The sequence below is a fragment of the Tursiops truncatus genome, chromosome 2, assembly GCF_011762595.2.
Source record: "Tursiops truncatus isolate mTurTru1 chromosome 2, mTurTru1.mat.Y, whole genome shotgun sequence".
Classification (NCBI taxonomy): Eukaryota; Metazoa; Chordata; class Mammalia; order Artiodactyla; family Delphinidae; genus Tursiops; species Tursiops truncatus.
In genome coordinates, this window is record NC_047035.1 from 14174956 (window position 1) to 14191947 (window position 16992).

General features: G+C 40.5%; 1 protein-coding gene across 23 annotated transcripts in view; it reads left to right on the plus strand.

Annotated features, from left to right (window-relative positions):
- Nucleotides 1-16992, plus strand: part of EFCAB11 (EF-hand calcium binding domain 11) — a 226694-nt gene that overhangs the window by 2171 nt on the left and 207531 nt on the right. For all 23 annotated transcript variants that reach the window (XR_012329874.1, XR_012329875.1, XR_002173037.3 and 20 more), the window contains 2 exons: nt 3601-3646; nt 16611-16712. Coding sequence is in view for 20 of the 23 variants with exons in the window: in XM_073800134.1 (XP_073656235.1) it covers nt 3601-3646; nt 16611-16712 (148 nt within the window). In the remaining 3 variants the exon portion in view is untranslated. The remainder of the gene's footprint in view (nt 1-3600; nt 3647-16610; nt 16713-16992) is intronic.

Genomic DNA, 16992 nt, shown 5'->3' on the forward strand with positions numbered 1-16992 from the left:
GCAGAGGGCTAGCTTAGGATGTTTATGAAGCAAACCGCTGCCTTTTGAGCAATTTCAGAGATGTGTCCAGTGCTGAATTTTACTTTTGTCTTAAGAATCCAACTCAGGAATGAATTAGAATCCATCAAGACTAAGTCACCAGGCTGCTAATAATATTAAGTATGAGATGCTAGTGAGGTTCCAAGAGGGAAGCCTGGGAGTGGGATGTTGGTAACAGAAGGAATTCACAGAGGAAGTGACATGCAGGATTTTTTTTTCTTAAATTAAAAAAAAAATTTTGCTCCATTTAAATTATGAAAATAATGCATTTACATAGTCAAATAATTAAAATGGTCCAGAAAAGTATAAAGTTGGGTGTAAAATCCCCTCCCTCCCTACCAAAGGGTCCCACTCCTCAGGAGTTACCATTAGTAACAGTTTATTGTGTATCATCCCAAAATTTCCTATGTATTGACAAACACGCCTAGCATTGTATTGAAAAGTGGGTGCATAGTATGCCTATTTTATTTTAACTTGCTTTTTTCACTTCACAATAGAAGAACATAAAAGCACACACCCCACATTAAAAAAATAGTTGCTTAGTATTCTCTTTAGCTAGTTTCCTTGTTTTGGTCATTTCAGTTGTTTCTATTATTTTTCATTCCTACAAATATTGCTGCCGTGAGCATTCTCTTATAACTATATCTCTGCTTGTGGATATATCTCTGGGGAATAAATTCCTAGAGATACAAGTGCTAGGTACATTTGAAATTTTGTTGGGCATTGCTCTCCAGGAAAGGTTGCACTAATTAAGGAGAGTTGAGCTGAACTTCAGTGAATCTCCCATTTTAGTAGGACAGGTTTCCTATGCCTCCTGTCCTTGTGCTGCTCCTCTTGTCTGTTACATCCATTCTAGTGATGGATCCCTCTTGTTAAGCTGCTGAACTGGAATTAATCAGGGGCAAGATCTTGGCCAGGTTTAAGAAATTCAGTTGCAGGCATCAAACAGAGGGAGCACTCAGGGCTCTGCCTGGAATGTCATCCCTCCTGCTGTTGTTAGACAAAGTGGCTGGGCAACTACTTTGGCCCAATTGTTCCCTATGAGTGGGCTCTACCTGTCTGTCAGATTGCGGGCCCTGTAAAGCCAGGGATCACGTGATGTCCCACTTCTCTGTTCTTCATTATGCTTAAATGTATTACAACTTCACTGTTAATATGTTCTGTTGATATAAATATGTCCCATGAACCACCCAGGTAGGTTCAACTGCTAGGGGTTGCTTAGTTACTGAGATGTTGATTATGGAGCTTCAGGGCTGGCTCCCAGAAATTGCAGCTCTCCTGTTAACCTGCAGTCATTTCAGCTGGAATTCCAGAGCAGGTCAGCTAAGTGGACTCAGCTTTTGAAGCATTGAATTTAACCCAGGTCCAGCTGGAAAGATATCTGGTCTCATTCTACTTTTATCACCTTTGGATCTACTTACTTGATTTTAATTTTAGAACATGTAAGTGAGGAATTTAATGACAAGTACAGAGATATGGTAACATACATACATACACACCATCAAATTTAACAGATTTTTACTTTTGGTTGAGGTTTTGGATTTTATTTTTTAATCAAAGGAAATGCTTGTTTACTGCAGATCGCTAAACAGTGAAATACTGATATAGCAAATCACCTATACACTTAACGATCATTTGTAACAATCATGAAGTTTTATTAAGTGACACTTAATGTATTCCCTCTGAAATTTAACAGATTTTTCCTCTTATAATAGGTTGAGGTTTGGGGTTTTGTTTTTTTTTTTTTGGTGTACATTGAACATTTATTACAACGAATTGGTGATGTGATAAGATGTGCTCACGTGGCCTGAATATTGGTCACAATCACAACAAAGCTTAATCCAGCCCAGCAGATACAAATGAAAGTGTAAACTGTGAAGATATGTTTACATACGTAGAAGTATGTATAAAAGTGACATTGAAACAACTGTATATCCTTAAAAAACGTAGAGCCCACTAGTGCCATTTTACCTCATTCAACTTGGGGTTTTATTTTTAAACATTGCTTTTCAGCAAACGAAATATTTACTGAATGCAGGTCATGAAGCAGTAAGGCACTAAAATAATAAATCACTTCTGCATTCATGAAAGTGTTTACAGAATGAAATTTATTGTGTTCCCATTTAATAAAAGGAGCACTTGCTAGTTGCTAGAAATATAAAGGTGAATAAACATAGACCCTACTTTGAAATAGTTCACAGTTTAGTGTAGAGAGACTTATAAAACTCTGATAAATACTAAGATAGAGAAGAGATTAAGAACAGAAAGGGAGGAGGGCAAGGAGAAGGGTCTAATTCTGTGGTAACTTTAATAGGAATCTGGGCATCATCTAGAGCAGCGGAGGTAGACTCTGATATGAAGTGTCTGGGAGCGCTTTGTGGCGGTGGGAAAAGTTATGCCTTGGTGATTCATGGTTGCATGTGGTGGCCGTATCAGAGTGATGTGACAACAGGACTAAATAAGAAAATAAGAAAATTCAGAAGGAGTAGGTTTGGGGGAAAGGCAGTGAGTTCAGATTGGGGCATATTAAGTTCGAGGAGTCTAGAAGCACCCCAAGTGCATTCCTTTTTTAGTGCTGTGCTGGGTGTTGAGGTGATGGTGGTAAAGATCTGCTCTCAGATTGTGCCACCTCCCTTAGGTGTAGGAATCTGAAGTTGGGTGGAGAGGTGAGGGCTGGAGATAGATTTGGGATTCCTCACAGGTGGTAGCTCAAAGCATGAGACCGAGGTGGCATTGCCCAAAAGGAGTATGTGGAGTGTGAAGGGCAGTGTCCTGAGGGGAGAACATGGGGGGCGTACCCACATTTAAGGGTCGGTGGGGACTCCATGAAGAAGATGCACTGGGAACTGGTTGTCTGGGAGGGACGGGAGGAACCAGGGAAGTGCAGGGCATGGAATCCAAGGTGGAGAAGCTACATCAGATGTTGCCACGGTTCTAATTCCATGATGTTTATAAAGTTCTCTTAACAATGTGGGAAAACACTTATGTTTTAATATTCAGTGAAGGCAGGTCCCCGAACTTAATATATAGTGTATTCTCAAATATGTTTAAAAATGCATGGAGGGGGAAAAAAAAAAGCTGTACTAGGCCTAAATGTTAACAATGGTTTTCACTGGATGGCTGGTTTTTTAGATGTTTTTCTTCATAATTAAAAAATATTTTTCATGTTTTCTACATCATGTTACTATTACAGTCAGGAAAAAAATTTTAAACCCATAGAGCCCATTGTAACAATTGCTTGTATTTGTCTAAAACAGGAATGTTACCTTTTAGGTTATTCTGTATATGTGACAGTCAAGTTGATTTTATATGATAAACTGTTTTGGTCAATGCAGTAAAGTTTTGGGGGCCATCAGAGTCTGTAGTAGATCAGCATCTGGTATCTTATTAATAGAAGAGAAAAATGACTATTATAGCTGTCCTGTGATGTTACTTGTCTGCTGGATTCAACAAAGTTGGTTTCTCATAAAATACATTCCTTCCCCGCACCCCAGGAATTAAGAACTTGTACTGTGAAAACATTTGATGAAATTGTATATCCTATGCTTTTTTCTTTTCTAGATAGAAGCTGATTCTGTGATGTCCTCAGTAGATCCAAACACTTCCGGTAATGTGAAAGTTCATTTTTAGTACTCTTATTTAGACATTCATGAAACTACAACTAAGAACAAATATAGAGGCTATAAAGCATTATGTTTAAGCAAATCTTTGTTTTGTTTCTGATTACACAAAAAGAACGAGGCTTGGTTCTTTTAATTTTAGTTAATTAATGTATTCACAAGCGTATGTTTATTGTAGGAAAATTTTAAACCACTGAAAAGCATAAAGAAAAAATGTTGCTGATAATTTCAACATCCCGCAGATGATCTAGGTTTTCTGAGTTGAGCAGCTGAGTGGAAGTGGCACTTCCTGAAATGGGAAGACTGGGGGAGAAGATTTAGGGTTTGGGGAGTGCAAGAGTTCAGTTTTGAATATGTTGAGTTTGAGAGGTTTTGGTCGATGATGTCAAGGCAATTGAGCTGTATGAGTATGGAATTCAGAGGAAAGATCTGGGCCACAGAAATAAGTTTGAGAGTCATCAGCGTTTGGATGGTTTTGAAGCCATGGGAGTGGATGAGACCCCTTGAGGGAGAGTGTAGACTGAGACCCGTAGGAACTATAAACATTAAAAGTCAGGTAGGGGATGAAGAGATGGCAAAGGAGACTTAGGAGGAGCAGAGGGGCCAGAGGAAAATCAAGAGTATTTAATCAAAAGCCAAGAGGAGTGACTATTCCAGGGAAGAGGTATGGTCAACAGTGTCCAATGCTGTTGAAAGGTTAAGTAGCAAAAGAACTGAAGAGGATCCGTGGAGCTGGCAACCTGGGGGTGTCGGGTGATTTTAGGAAGAGCAGTGTCACCACGTCATGGGGGCAGAGGCCAGGCTGCAGTGGTTTGAAGATAAAGGGAAAGTGGCAAAGTGACAATGTGAGTAGATAAGTCTTTCAGTGGGTCCAGTAGCTGTGGATCAAGAGCTGTTTGCTTTGCTTTTGTTTGCCTTTTTTTGGAACATGAAGAAGATGTTTCTAAGCTTAGCAGAATGATCTAGTGAGGAGAGGAAAGGCAAATGAGACAGAGAGATAACTACCTATTGTTGGAGGAGATAGGATCCAGAGCATGCTGAATTGGCTTTTCAAAAATTCCTTTTTGGGGGAATGTAATTTGAGGCTTACGGAAAGTTGCAAGATAAAAATAGTACAGAGAATAGCTGTATACCCTTTAGCCAGATTCACTTACTGTTCATATTTTACCCCATCTACCTTCTCTTCTGCACTTTCTGCCTCTTCTCCATCCTCTCGCTGAGCTGTCCGTAACCACAGCACACCCATCATAAGTTTATATTGATACTTGTCTTTATCTGCTTTACCGTCTATATTGCAATGTTGTCACTTGATCTAATTATGTCCTTATTAGCATCTTTCCTCATTTAATACAGGAATTAGTCCTTGGTATCATGTCTCTTTAGGCTCCTTTAATCTGGGATATTTCTAGAGACTTTTTTTTTTTTTTAAAGAAGATGTTGGGGGTAGGAGTTTATTTATTTATTTATTTATTTTTGCTGTGTTGGGTCTTCATTTCTATGCGAGGGCTTTCTCTGGTTGTGGCAAGTGGGAGCCATTCTTCATCACGGTGCGCGGGCCTCTCACTATCGCGGCCTCTCTTGTTGGGGAGCACAGGCTCCAGATGCGCAGGCTCAGTAGTTGTGGCTCACGGGCCTAGTTGCTCCGCGGCACGTGGGATCCTCCCAGACCAGGGCTCGAACCCGTGTCCCCTGCATTAGGAGGCAGATTCTCAACCACTGCGCCACCAGGGGAGCCCTTTTTTTTTTTTTTGCCTTTTTACAACATTGATATTGTTGAGGAAATAGCTCACCCCTCACGGTTTCCTTTTTTTAGGAACAGCCCTCATCTTGTGTTTGCATGACGTTTCTCTGTAAGTAGGTTGAGGTTAAGCACCCTCAGCCAGAATCCTATTTGGATGATATGTCCCTCTCAGGGCGCCACATCTGGAGGCACACAATGTCTGTCTGTCTCCTGTAGATACTAATTTTATCACCGGTCATGACGTTGTCGGATTTCTCCATTGTATTATTTCTCTTTATATTTTCTTCCCTTGCAACTAATCAGCAGCCTGTGGAGAGACACGTTCGATGTTGCAGATATTCTGCTTCTCATCAAAATTTCCGCCTGGATTTGGTATCCATTTATGATTCTTGTCTGATCCAGTTTTTGCCATATGATTGCAAAGTAATCATTTTATAATCCCAGTGCTTCTTTCAGTTAGCCCTTGGCATTTTTACTATAAGCAGGAGACTTCCCATCTTCTTGATTGATCAATCTATTTCTCTTTTATCAGTATGGACTCATAAATTTGTATGTTTTTAATGATTTATAATTCATTACTTTACTTAATTATTTTAGTGCTCCACTTACCACAGATTTGGCCATTGAGTGCCTCCTTGAGCTGGCTCCTGTGTCCTTTAGACTGGCTTGACTTTTTTCTTTTTAAAAATCTTTTTATTTATAAATTTTGGATTTACAGAAGAGTTTACTAGATTATTTTTTGGATACAGGCTTGGTATCACATATTAAACATGACTTTTCGAACAATATTATTGCTAGGAGAAGTTGTTTTTGACATACTCCCTAACTTGATAGAATTTCCCCAGGCTTTAAATTTCATGTTAAAAATTTTCACGCTTTCAAAGTATTCAAATGTTGTTTCTTTGCTGTTCAGTTTAGGTTGTAACTTCTTGGTGAAGCCTTCCTTACATATTTTCTCTGGGTTTCTATGTGAATATTCCAGTCTATAAAGATTTCTGTCTTCTGGCAGAAGGATTTCCCGCATTTTTTGCATTGTTAGGGTTTCTCTCCTTTAGGAGTCCCCTGAGAGTCAGTGAGTGATTCTGTCTGGATGCATGTCTTACGCTGCTCTTGCTTATGTAGTGTTTCTACATAAATACATGTAGTTTGCCAAAAGCACTCTCACATTCATTATTCCCGGAGATTTTCTCCCTTATGTGTGTTCTTTGGTTCTGAATTAGGGATTTGACTTCACACGGAAGGTTTTCTTTCCTTAATCAGTTCTTTGATGTACAGACAGGTGTTATTCTGGAAGAAAGGTTACCCATGTTCTTTACAGGTGTAGTGAGTTCTCTGATAAAGAGGTTGACTTCTGAAAAAACCTTCCACATTCAGTATCCTGAGTTTTCCCCCCATGTGTATTAGCTCACATTTAGTAAGATATGACTTATACGCTTGTGTTACATTCATATGGTTTCTCTGTGGGTAATTTGATGTACATTGAAGGGTAAATTCTGGCAGAAGGTTTTCTTTCCCACCTTCATTACATTCTAAAGGTTTCTCTTGAGTGTGAGTGCTCTGATATAAAATGAGGACTGGTCTGTGGCAAAAGAATCTTCCAAGTATGCGGTTGTTAGTTTCCTCCCCTGCCTTTTCTTTTTTTCTGATGTTTGAGAGAGGATTGACTTGAGGCTGGAGATATTTTGTAAATTTCATGAACCTTTCCTCTCCTTCCTGAGTTCTCTAATGCTTGGATTTGGACTTCCTGCAGAAACAGTTCTCACATTTTTGCAGTCATGGAGCTTCCTTTTAATATTAGTTCTGATGTACATTAAAGCTTTAAGTTTTGAATGAGGTTCTCTACATTCTCTTCATGTGGCCTATCCCACACCTGAGTTCTCTTATGTATAATGAAGACTGCCTTAGTATGGGACATTTCCTCAAATTCATAATAGTCTAAGGATTGCTTCAGAACTGGAGTTTTTGATGCTGAAAGTAGGCTTCCCTATGAGGGCTTTCCGACTTTGGTGATGTGCTCTGGGACCTGCTCCCGTATCACATCCCTTGCATTTAATATCAGGGATATTATAGGTACTCTCACATCCACTTCCCCATCAGATCATTAGGATGCTTCCTGTCACAGCATCTTTTCCTAATAATTAATTTTTAAGTATATTTCAAAAGGTTACAAAGTAAATTAGTCATCTGACAAATTCAAGGGAAGATTGGGTTGGAGGAACGAGGTCAAAGTGTAGGTGCTTAGTACCTTGCTCCAGAATTACTGTGGAAGGGGTTTCCTTAGTCTACAAGCTTCCAGGCTTTTCCCTTCCTCTTCTGGCCCTGATATCAACAGCAGATTAATTTTCTCAAAGCATCACTTTCTTCATGATTAAAGGAGTAGACTTACCTTCAGTTCATGTCCCCTTGAAAGGGGAGACTCAAGACCACAGACATCCCAGGGAAAGAGTAAAATAGCCATCTTAGCAGGAAGTCACTGCTGAACTCTGAATGCTGCTAACATAAAATTTTTTCATTAGGACTGTTAGTAGTGAACCAATTTCAGACCAGCTCCTTCTTTTCTCCCTTTCAGTGACATGAGTCACATTTACATGTTATTTTTCTTACAGGAAGAGAGTTTATATACAGATTATTTTACCAAATATATTATCGAAGAGAGTTTATACACAGATTATTCTACCAAATATATTATCTCTCTCCTTAATGTTTTGATCTTGAAGAACTGAAAGGTTGGCCTTGGCTTTCTGGGAGCTATTAATTCAGGTAATCAACTTCCCAGAGTTCTTCTGAGTAGCTGTGACTTGGGAATTCTCCCACTAGGTGTAGCTCTTCTTACATCCAGACAAGGTTGTACCATATCTCCAGCTTGCAACCCCAAAGGACCCTCCACACAGAGCCCATTTGCTGCCCAGCTTCCTGGGGGAAGGTCCAGACTCACATCCTGGATTGAGTCTGACTGGGCAGAGCCCTGACGATGCACACATTTCATACAGTACCTAAACCTGGATGCCCAGGCCCTGCTTCCCAAGGTCTCTCTAAAAGGTGGGTCGTTTCTGTAGAGGTTCCTTGTGAAAATTAAAAAGAGTGAAAAGTTAAGACAAAGCCATTAGAAGACTAGGATGTCTCAAGGGAAGTCACACTGGGAGAATTTGAGGGCAGCCAGAATGAGTAGCAAAAAGGTGTTAATGACATTTTTAATGCCTATAACTTAACAAGCACGCGAGTATCAGCAAAAACTGTTTAGGCACCAGGAACAAGGACTTATATTAATAGGGGGGAAAAAATCAAGCCACTTGTTTAAGGAAGCAGCAGATCAGTGTTGGGATTGGTTCCAATACACACTATTGCTACCTAATTTTAGAGGGTTTTATTTCTGTTCTCTAAGGGTATAGAACATTTCATATCTCCTCTAACTATAGAAAATGAAAGAAGTTTGCAACTAGAAGGGCCTAGAAAACAGTCATATATTTCCTTTTTTAAAATGAGGAAACTGAGCTCCAGAGAGGAATAAAAGATCTTAATCCTGGCATTTGATGGTTCTTTATTGGTTTATAAGATACGTTTACATGTGTTACAGTATTTATTATTATTATAGATAATAATTATAGCTTTGATTCCTTGAGTGTTTACCATGTGCAGACTCTGTGATGAGTATTATGCATGGATTGTTAAATTTAATACAACTCTATGTTAGGATTATCCCATTTTATAAGTTAAAACAATCCTGAAGCTTAGAGAGGTTAAGTAATCTGTGCAGGGTGGCAGACCACAGTAGTGTAATCTCCAAGCTTACCCTCTCAACCATTTGATAAACCCTTCCCTTGAGGTTAATAGTGTCATGGATCATATTGATGGAGCTGAGGCCAGTCTTCATTGTCCTGGGAACTTAATGAATGAATGAGTCGAAATCAGGAGTGGGTCAGTACACAAAACACAAATCACAAGGTTCTGTGCAGCCGCTAGAGGCTGATGTCAAATTTGGTTCCGAGCTACTGAGTGTCCAGATCAAACAGGGAATCACAACCAAGTGCAGAAGTCAGCATCCACACCACAGAAACTCCTTTTCTAGAGAGACATAGTTTTCCCTGATGTGGGATATTTCCCCCACGATGTCTCATGGAGGAGAGACTAATAAGTGGACACTGATGTCCACAAACTGTTCAATAAACACAACAGTGAAGTCTGTAAGGCCGTTTCTTGAACTTTCTTCAGCATAGACCAGTGGTTTAATGCCAAACTTGTCTGGGCAGTTCTTTGAAGGGCAAGACCATGTGTCATCTCAGATGGTTTGACTTCATTGTGGGATAAATCGTAGAGCATTTTATATGAATAACAACAGCTAAGATGTATAAGACTTTTGCTTAATCTGCCCAATGCACATCGCCCCACTGCATTCTCACACAGCTCTCTGTGTGTTTTTATCCCAGGTCTATATAAAATATGCTTGAGGGAAAAAACCAGAACAAAATATCAGAATTTTGTTTCCACTGGGTGATTAGATCATGCTTTTTTCTCCCCTTTCTTTCTGTTTTTTTATATCGTTGCCCTTTCAATACAGTGAACATATTTTACTTTCATACTTAGAAATAAAAAAGCTTTCCAGGAGCTTACTTTTAACCTGCAACTTTAAAAAATGGAAAAATCAAAGAGATTGATTCATTACAATGGTGATGATGGACTGTTTGACTCAGTCATGCTATCCAGGGTCAGTTTAATTGAAAAATAATTTGTGGATGATGAGGTTAATGGCTTTTATTTATTGCTATCTTGGCTGAGTTGTTTTGAGCCAGATAGTTGACTATAAAAGTATTCTTTTCCTAAATTTAAATGTCTGTTTTCTAGTCTTCTAAGTTACATTGTAAACACATTTTTTTGTATTTGTTTTGTGTATATTTTGTTGTTTGGGGCCCCTATCTAAGGAACTGAGGCCACAGTATAGCAGGTGTAGCAGGCTGTTGTTTGACTTCAGATTTCAGTTGACTTCTTTGTTCATTTCTATCATCAGGAAACACATACACATTATACTTATCTTATCTTGAAATCATAGGACCATTTTGTGGTATCGCCCACAGATATTCCCCTCTCAATTAATGTATTTAATTCCCCATTTAAAGATGATGAGTAAGTTTCCTTGTAGGGGTAAAAAAGAATTAGGAGACACTGACCTAAAGACACTCTTTAAAAATGTCATATTTGATAGGGAAGATTAAAGAAGTATTGTCACTTCTGTGATGGCCAGATGTCACACGAACACAATAGACAAGAAGACCTGTAAGGGTTTCGAAGGGAGTGGCACTCCCTTCCTGCCCGAGGTGTGGGCCAGAGCCGGATGTGGAAGGCTGGGTGGGGTTTGCAAAAGGTGGAGAAGCAAAGAGGAGAACAGGGAGAATGAATAAAGGCAGATGCCAGCTGCGAGCTTGTCCTCCAGCTCCTGGTGCTGCCTGTGCTCTGCTGGTGCCAGCGTGGATGAAGAACTCCGTGCAAATTTAGACTTCCCTGCACAGTCCACACCCATGCAAATGTTGCCTGTCATGTCCTGGAGACTTTGCCGAGGTGTCTGTTAATGGTCCAGAGGAGGGGCTTTATCACTCACCACTCGCCCTCCATCACAGGTCCCTCCATCACTTTCTTCTCCGCAGGGTCTCTTCCTGCATGCTCGCCCTGTGGGGTTTCTCCTACAGACCCCCTACCCCCAAGCGTCTCACCCTCTTCTCTCAGATCCCTGCCCCCCGTTTTACAGCGCACCCTTTTGCCGGTCCCCCCTCAGATTTGCAGGCCCAAAGTGCTCCTCAGCTGTCCCTGTGTTGGTATCAAGTCCTGCCGGAAACGGAAGCCCCCGCCCCCGTGGAGTCCTGCTTTCTCGTGCTGCCGCGGGGAGTGCGGTGCGAGCCGCAAGCCAGCTGCACCCCAGCGAGCAGCCCTGATGGAAGCTGAGAGCTGGAGAGGGGAAGATATAAGGACCAGTTTACCTGGAAGGAAGAGTGAAGCTTTAAATTCCAGAATAAGGGATCGGGGCTTTGCACTGATATCGCCGAGGAACCTTTGAAGGGTTATGAGCAGATGTGCATAATAAAAAAAGATGACGATTCCTGTCCACGTTTGGTAGGAATAAGGTTTCGTTGGTTCAGAATGCTCTATTCCACTGTAACCTGTTTTTACTCTTCCTCATTTCCCTCCCAATGATAGAGTAAAACTTGCTTTCTTCCATTAAGGTGGATTCTTTTCTCTTCATGCCCCTACTCTTATGCGTGTAGCTGGAAGAAAATATTAGTCCTCTGAATTTACTTACCCATCTTACTGTGACAACTCACTGCTCTTGATGCCACGAAAGCCCTTCTGTCCTTACAATCTTTTTATGCAAACACATTCTATCCTTTTTTTTTTCCTGCATGACCTCCAAAAGTCATAATCTGAATTTTATTTCTCAAACTAGAAAAGGCTTGTATTATACCTTTCAAAAGGCCACTTAATCCTTTTAAGCCCTCATTTTTAGGCATTTTCAATCCCTGGAAAAATTAATAGATGGCCCAATGACTGTGAGCCCTCTCTTTTCTACTAAATCCAGGACCAGACTTACAGTCTAAAACACTTGGCATTTTTATTATTTTCTCTTTCATTCTCCCAGGTTTATTGCAGTTTCTAATTTAAGCTCGCTGTGATAGCCAGAAACTAGATGACTGCATTTTCAAGAGGATTTCTCTGTACACACTGACCCTGAAGCTTAGAACTGTGAGCCACAAAAAAAAGAAAAAAAACAACTTTCGAGGGAAAATTTATATAGTTTTATTGGACTTTTTGAATATATCCACCCCTGTGGTGAAAGATGATTACCTTCCTAGGAAATTACTTAAAAACAAAAAAGGGGGAAAAGATAACACTTCTGTATATGATATATCTATATCACATGTATTAAGTAGATTGGAAAGTAAAAAATATATATATTCATTATAGAACACGAAGAGTCCATTTCGCCAAGAGTAGTTTATAAAATGGAAGGGAGTGCTTTCAGTGATACGGAAAATGCACAGACTTGCAGAGTCTGGAAGGATTCGTAAAGATCATTGGTCCCAGTGGCCTTTGAGGCATGATCCTCAGTCTTGTGTCCTGTGGGGGGCACTTGCAGAGGCACTGCTGGAGAGGGAACAGTGAGGAGCCCACCTCACTGCAAACCGAATAGCTTTGCCTTCATCTCTACATACTGGGCGTTCCTGTTTTAGAAAGAAGAACCTTTCCTACAGCTAAAACAAAATCAGAGAACTACTGGTAGAGTCCAGCTACCCGGGCAACTTCTAAACACCTTCTGCAGATTAATAATGAACACAGATAAACATATAGGTCTACGTGGTTCCTGTTGTGATCCCAACGTCTAGCTACAGCAAAGTGTGTTTAGGTAACTTTTATTGCTGGGACAGTTTACAGAGAAGACCCAACCTCATATTTGGAATTAGAATGTTCTGAACATACTTTCACTCCAGGGGTGGAAACAGGTAATGCATTTCTCATTGTGTATGAAATGTGGTGGCAGTAGAATTATGGAAAGTCTTTGTGAAGTGGTAATTTTAGGTTTGAATGTTGTGACAGCAGGTGGAGCTAGTAGTAGGAACTCTATTTCTAGGCCATTTAAACAGCAGTAAAACATATAAAACTTACATTAATGTGTTTGCATTACAGAGCTGTAGGAATAGCAAAACTTTTATGCCTTGGCTTTGGAAAGTGATCATACTACTACAACATGAGAGCTCAGCTGAATGGAAACTTCTCTATCCTTTTTAGAAAAGGGACTTGCATGGTACTGAATGCATTTGTATGTGTTGCCATCGAAGATTAAGACAAGGGGATGGGGATGGGGCAGTGAGATATGTTTACGTCGTTTAATATTGACTTTAAAAAATAAGGTATCCGAGCCTGTGGGAAAATAGTGTGAATGAACTTGATTATGTAAATAGAGTTATTTGCATTATTAGATGGTTTCTTCCTTTTAAATGGTAATAAACATATAGTTGAAATCCACATATATTTTCTCCTAGGGAACACTAAAGAACATGTGCTTTTTATCCCCCAAGATATGAAATAAAGACCTGACTACTGGGCTTCCCTGGTGGCGCAGTGGTTGAGAGTCCGCCTGCCGATGCAGGGGACGCGGGTTCGTGTCCTGGTCTGGGAGGATCCCACATGCCGCGGAGCGGCTGGGCCCGTGAGCCATGGCCGCTGAGCTTGCGCTCCGCAACGGGAGAGGCCACAACAGTGAGAGGCCTGCGTACCGCAAAAAAAAAAAAAAAAAAGACCTGACTACTTTATAGCCCCAAATACGGATGAGTTTTCTGAATATGTGGTTTAAAATATATCATTCACCACTCATGCACTTTTTTTTTTCTTGTGAATCTCAATCACACATTGAACCATGGAACTGTGCTGTTTTTCTTACCATTTCCCGAAATCAGATGCAATTAAACGAAGAACAAATATTATGTATTCATTTCCTTTTCCTCTGAATTTTGTTTTTTACTGTGTCATAGGTATTAAGAAATTGGGGTTTCTAAAATGACGATTTTGCTGGATATGTGAATAAATAGAGACCTACTTTTTGGCATTAATTTACAGTTATAAGAGCATTTAAAACACATTTTAACGCTTTTTGCTGAAAACTAGAAATAACGTCTTCCTATGATTTTATTTACTTATTCAACAAACATGTGAGGAATGCCTCCTACAAGCAGGTATCTGCTTGGAATTAGAATGTTCTGAACATACTTTCACTCCAGGGGTGGACACAGGTAATGCATTTCTCATTGCGTATGAAATGTGGTGGCAGTAGAATTATGGAAAGTCTTTGTGAAGTGGTAATTTTAGGTTTGAATATTGTGTGGATAAATTTTGACAACAGGCAGTCCTTTCCCTCAGTGTGTCTCAGGCAGACGTGTGGCCAAATAGTTACCATGGGACCCAATGAGAATGGAGCTGCATCACTGCACATCCTCCACTGCCATGGGGGAAGAAACGCTAATTCCATACAATGTGTATTTATCAAGCACATGCCAAGCACTCTGGTAGGTGCCAGGAGATACGCCTGCTGCTGCTTTCTTGACTCTTGCTCTTGGTTTTCTCCGAAGCCTCAAACAGCTTACATCTCCAAATTGCAACTCCATCTCAGCACCACCCCCATCCTGCTTCCCCCCGTCTTTCTTATCTCTTTAAATGACTCCTCAAACCACCTAGTCCTCAAGCCAGAACCTAGGGCTTATTCTTGACATCTTCTTTCTCTTGCACTACATCTGACCCTCCATCTTTTCTGCAGTATGTCTGGAACCTTCCACTGCCCTCCGTTCCCGCTGCCCGCACCCTCGTGACCACATCTCTTGCCAGTAGGATCCTAACGAGTCTCCTTTTTTATATTTTGCTATCTCCCCAGTCCTTTTTCAAAACAATAGCCAGAGAGATCTTTCCAAAATCTAAATCAGATCATGTCACTTCTCAGTTCAAACTTTATTGACTTCCTATCGCAACTGAAATAAAAATCAGATTATTTCCCGGGGCCCATGAGGGGCTGCGTTCGGGCCCCTGCCCACCTCACCAGCGCCATCTTCACCGCATTCGAGCCACTGTGGCCTGTTTTCACTCTCCCACTCCCCACCCCATGGCCTTGGCACGTGCTCTTTCCACGGCCTGGAATGCTCTTCTTCCCACCTTTAGCCAGTTGGTGTCTTCTCATCATTTAGGTCTTAGCCTATCTATTACCTCCTCTGTGAGATCTCTCCTTCCTCAGAGTCTGCTCTACAGGAGGATTTCTGTGACGCGTTTTATACCCTCCTGTTTTCCCCTCGTTGCGCACGCCACAGTTTGTAATTATGTGTACGTTTGTCATTGAATCTGTATCATCACCGTCTGTGTCACTAGACCAGTGACCCTTGGCACTGGAATCGTGTGTGTTCTCTTTTCCCCTCTATTCCCAGAGCTTAATGCAGTGCCTGGCACCCAGTGGGTCCTAAAGAGTTGTAAGAGAATCATTTATAAACACATAAAGATAGATGGACTTTTTAAATTTCTGAATCTTTAACTACAAGTAAGAAAAATGTGGAAAATTAAGAAAACTATTTTCTACTTTTTAAAAAACCATCGGAACTATTTCGGGAAATGTGTATAGTTCAGTATACCTCACCAAAATATTCCCTTTTGGAAAGGGTGCAAGTTCTTAAAAATTAGCACGTGGTTATTGTGTGATTTGGGGCTATTTTTAAAACAGTGATACATTTTTAAATGGAAATTCTGACTTGTAAAAACGAACTGCTCTTTTTAGATATTTAGGACTCAGTTCACTAGAATGTTTAAATTCTTGGCTGCATTCTTTAAACCTACTACAAAGATCACATTAGAATTCTTTTTTTTTGCGGTACGCGGGCCTCTCACTGCTGTGGCCTCTCCCGTTGCGGAGCACAGGCTCCGGATGCTCAGGCTCAGCGGCCATGGCTCACGGGCCCAGCCGCTCCGCGGCATGTGGGATCTTCCCGGACCGGGGCATGAACCCATGTCCCCTGCATCGGCAGGCGGACTCTCAACCACTGCACCACCAGGGAAGCCCTAGAATTCATTTTAATAGACATTGTAAGCACAGTATCCAATCTCATATGATCATGCTGAGCTCTTTTATTATGAGAATCACAGGAAGCAGAGCCTGAGGCTACAGAACAGTCATGGGAGGTAGCTAAGGCTGGGGACAGTGCCAACGCTATTGTTTATGGAATGTTCTCTCCACCTTTATCTGCGGTATGCAGTTGGTATTGACTTTTGAGAAACTACTCCTTCGCCCCGATCTCCCAGCTGGAAAAAAACCTGTCGTAATGACATCTGGCTAGGAAAAAAGGGATCAAAGATGCATAAGGAAAGAAAATTATGAGACCTTATTTTATAAGTAGTTTCGGGCCTGTCTGTTAGATCTGTCAGAGGGAAGAGTGTCATACTTTTTCGAGGTCATCATCTTTTATCTCCGGGAAGAGCTCAGTGAGCTCCGAAAGTGTCTATCCTTTTTGCCATCGATTGCTAATGTGGAGTCTACTTAGCTTTTAAGGAAATGTCTTTTCAACTTTAGAGATCTTTATGAATAAATACTACTCACCAAAAATTAAGATAACATTTGTTTGTGGTGGTATCACTTTCCGTTTATGTTTTGTTTCCTTCTTAAAGAGGAAGAAAGTAAATTGTTTTTTTCCAACTTTTAGGGATATTACTTAAGGAGTTTTTAGACATTGTAAGGAAAAAGAAGGAAGCTCAACTATATCGGAATGAAATAAGACACATCTTCACAGCTTTTGACAGGCACTGTAAGTATCTTTAAAGTGTTTTGATATAAAAAATGGCTGTTAAGGAACTGTGAATGGGAACATACTCAGTAACTAAAATAATATACTTGGAAGGTTATTTTACTGTATTCGTTAGCTATTACCTTAGATGTTGGTGTACATTTTTTTTTCTCCATCACAATCTTAAATTCTTGACATTTACGATGGGTGAAATAATATCTACAGTTATATAATTATACAATACTTATGATTTGCCTGCAGTGTAATGGGGGCAACAGAAGGGCTGGCCGTGCGGGGATAT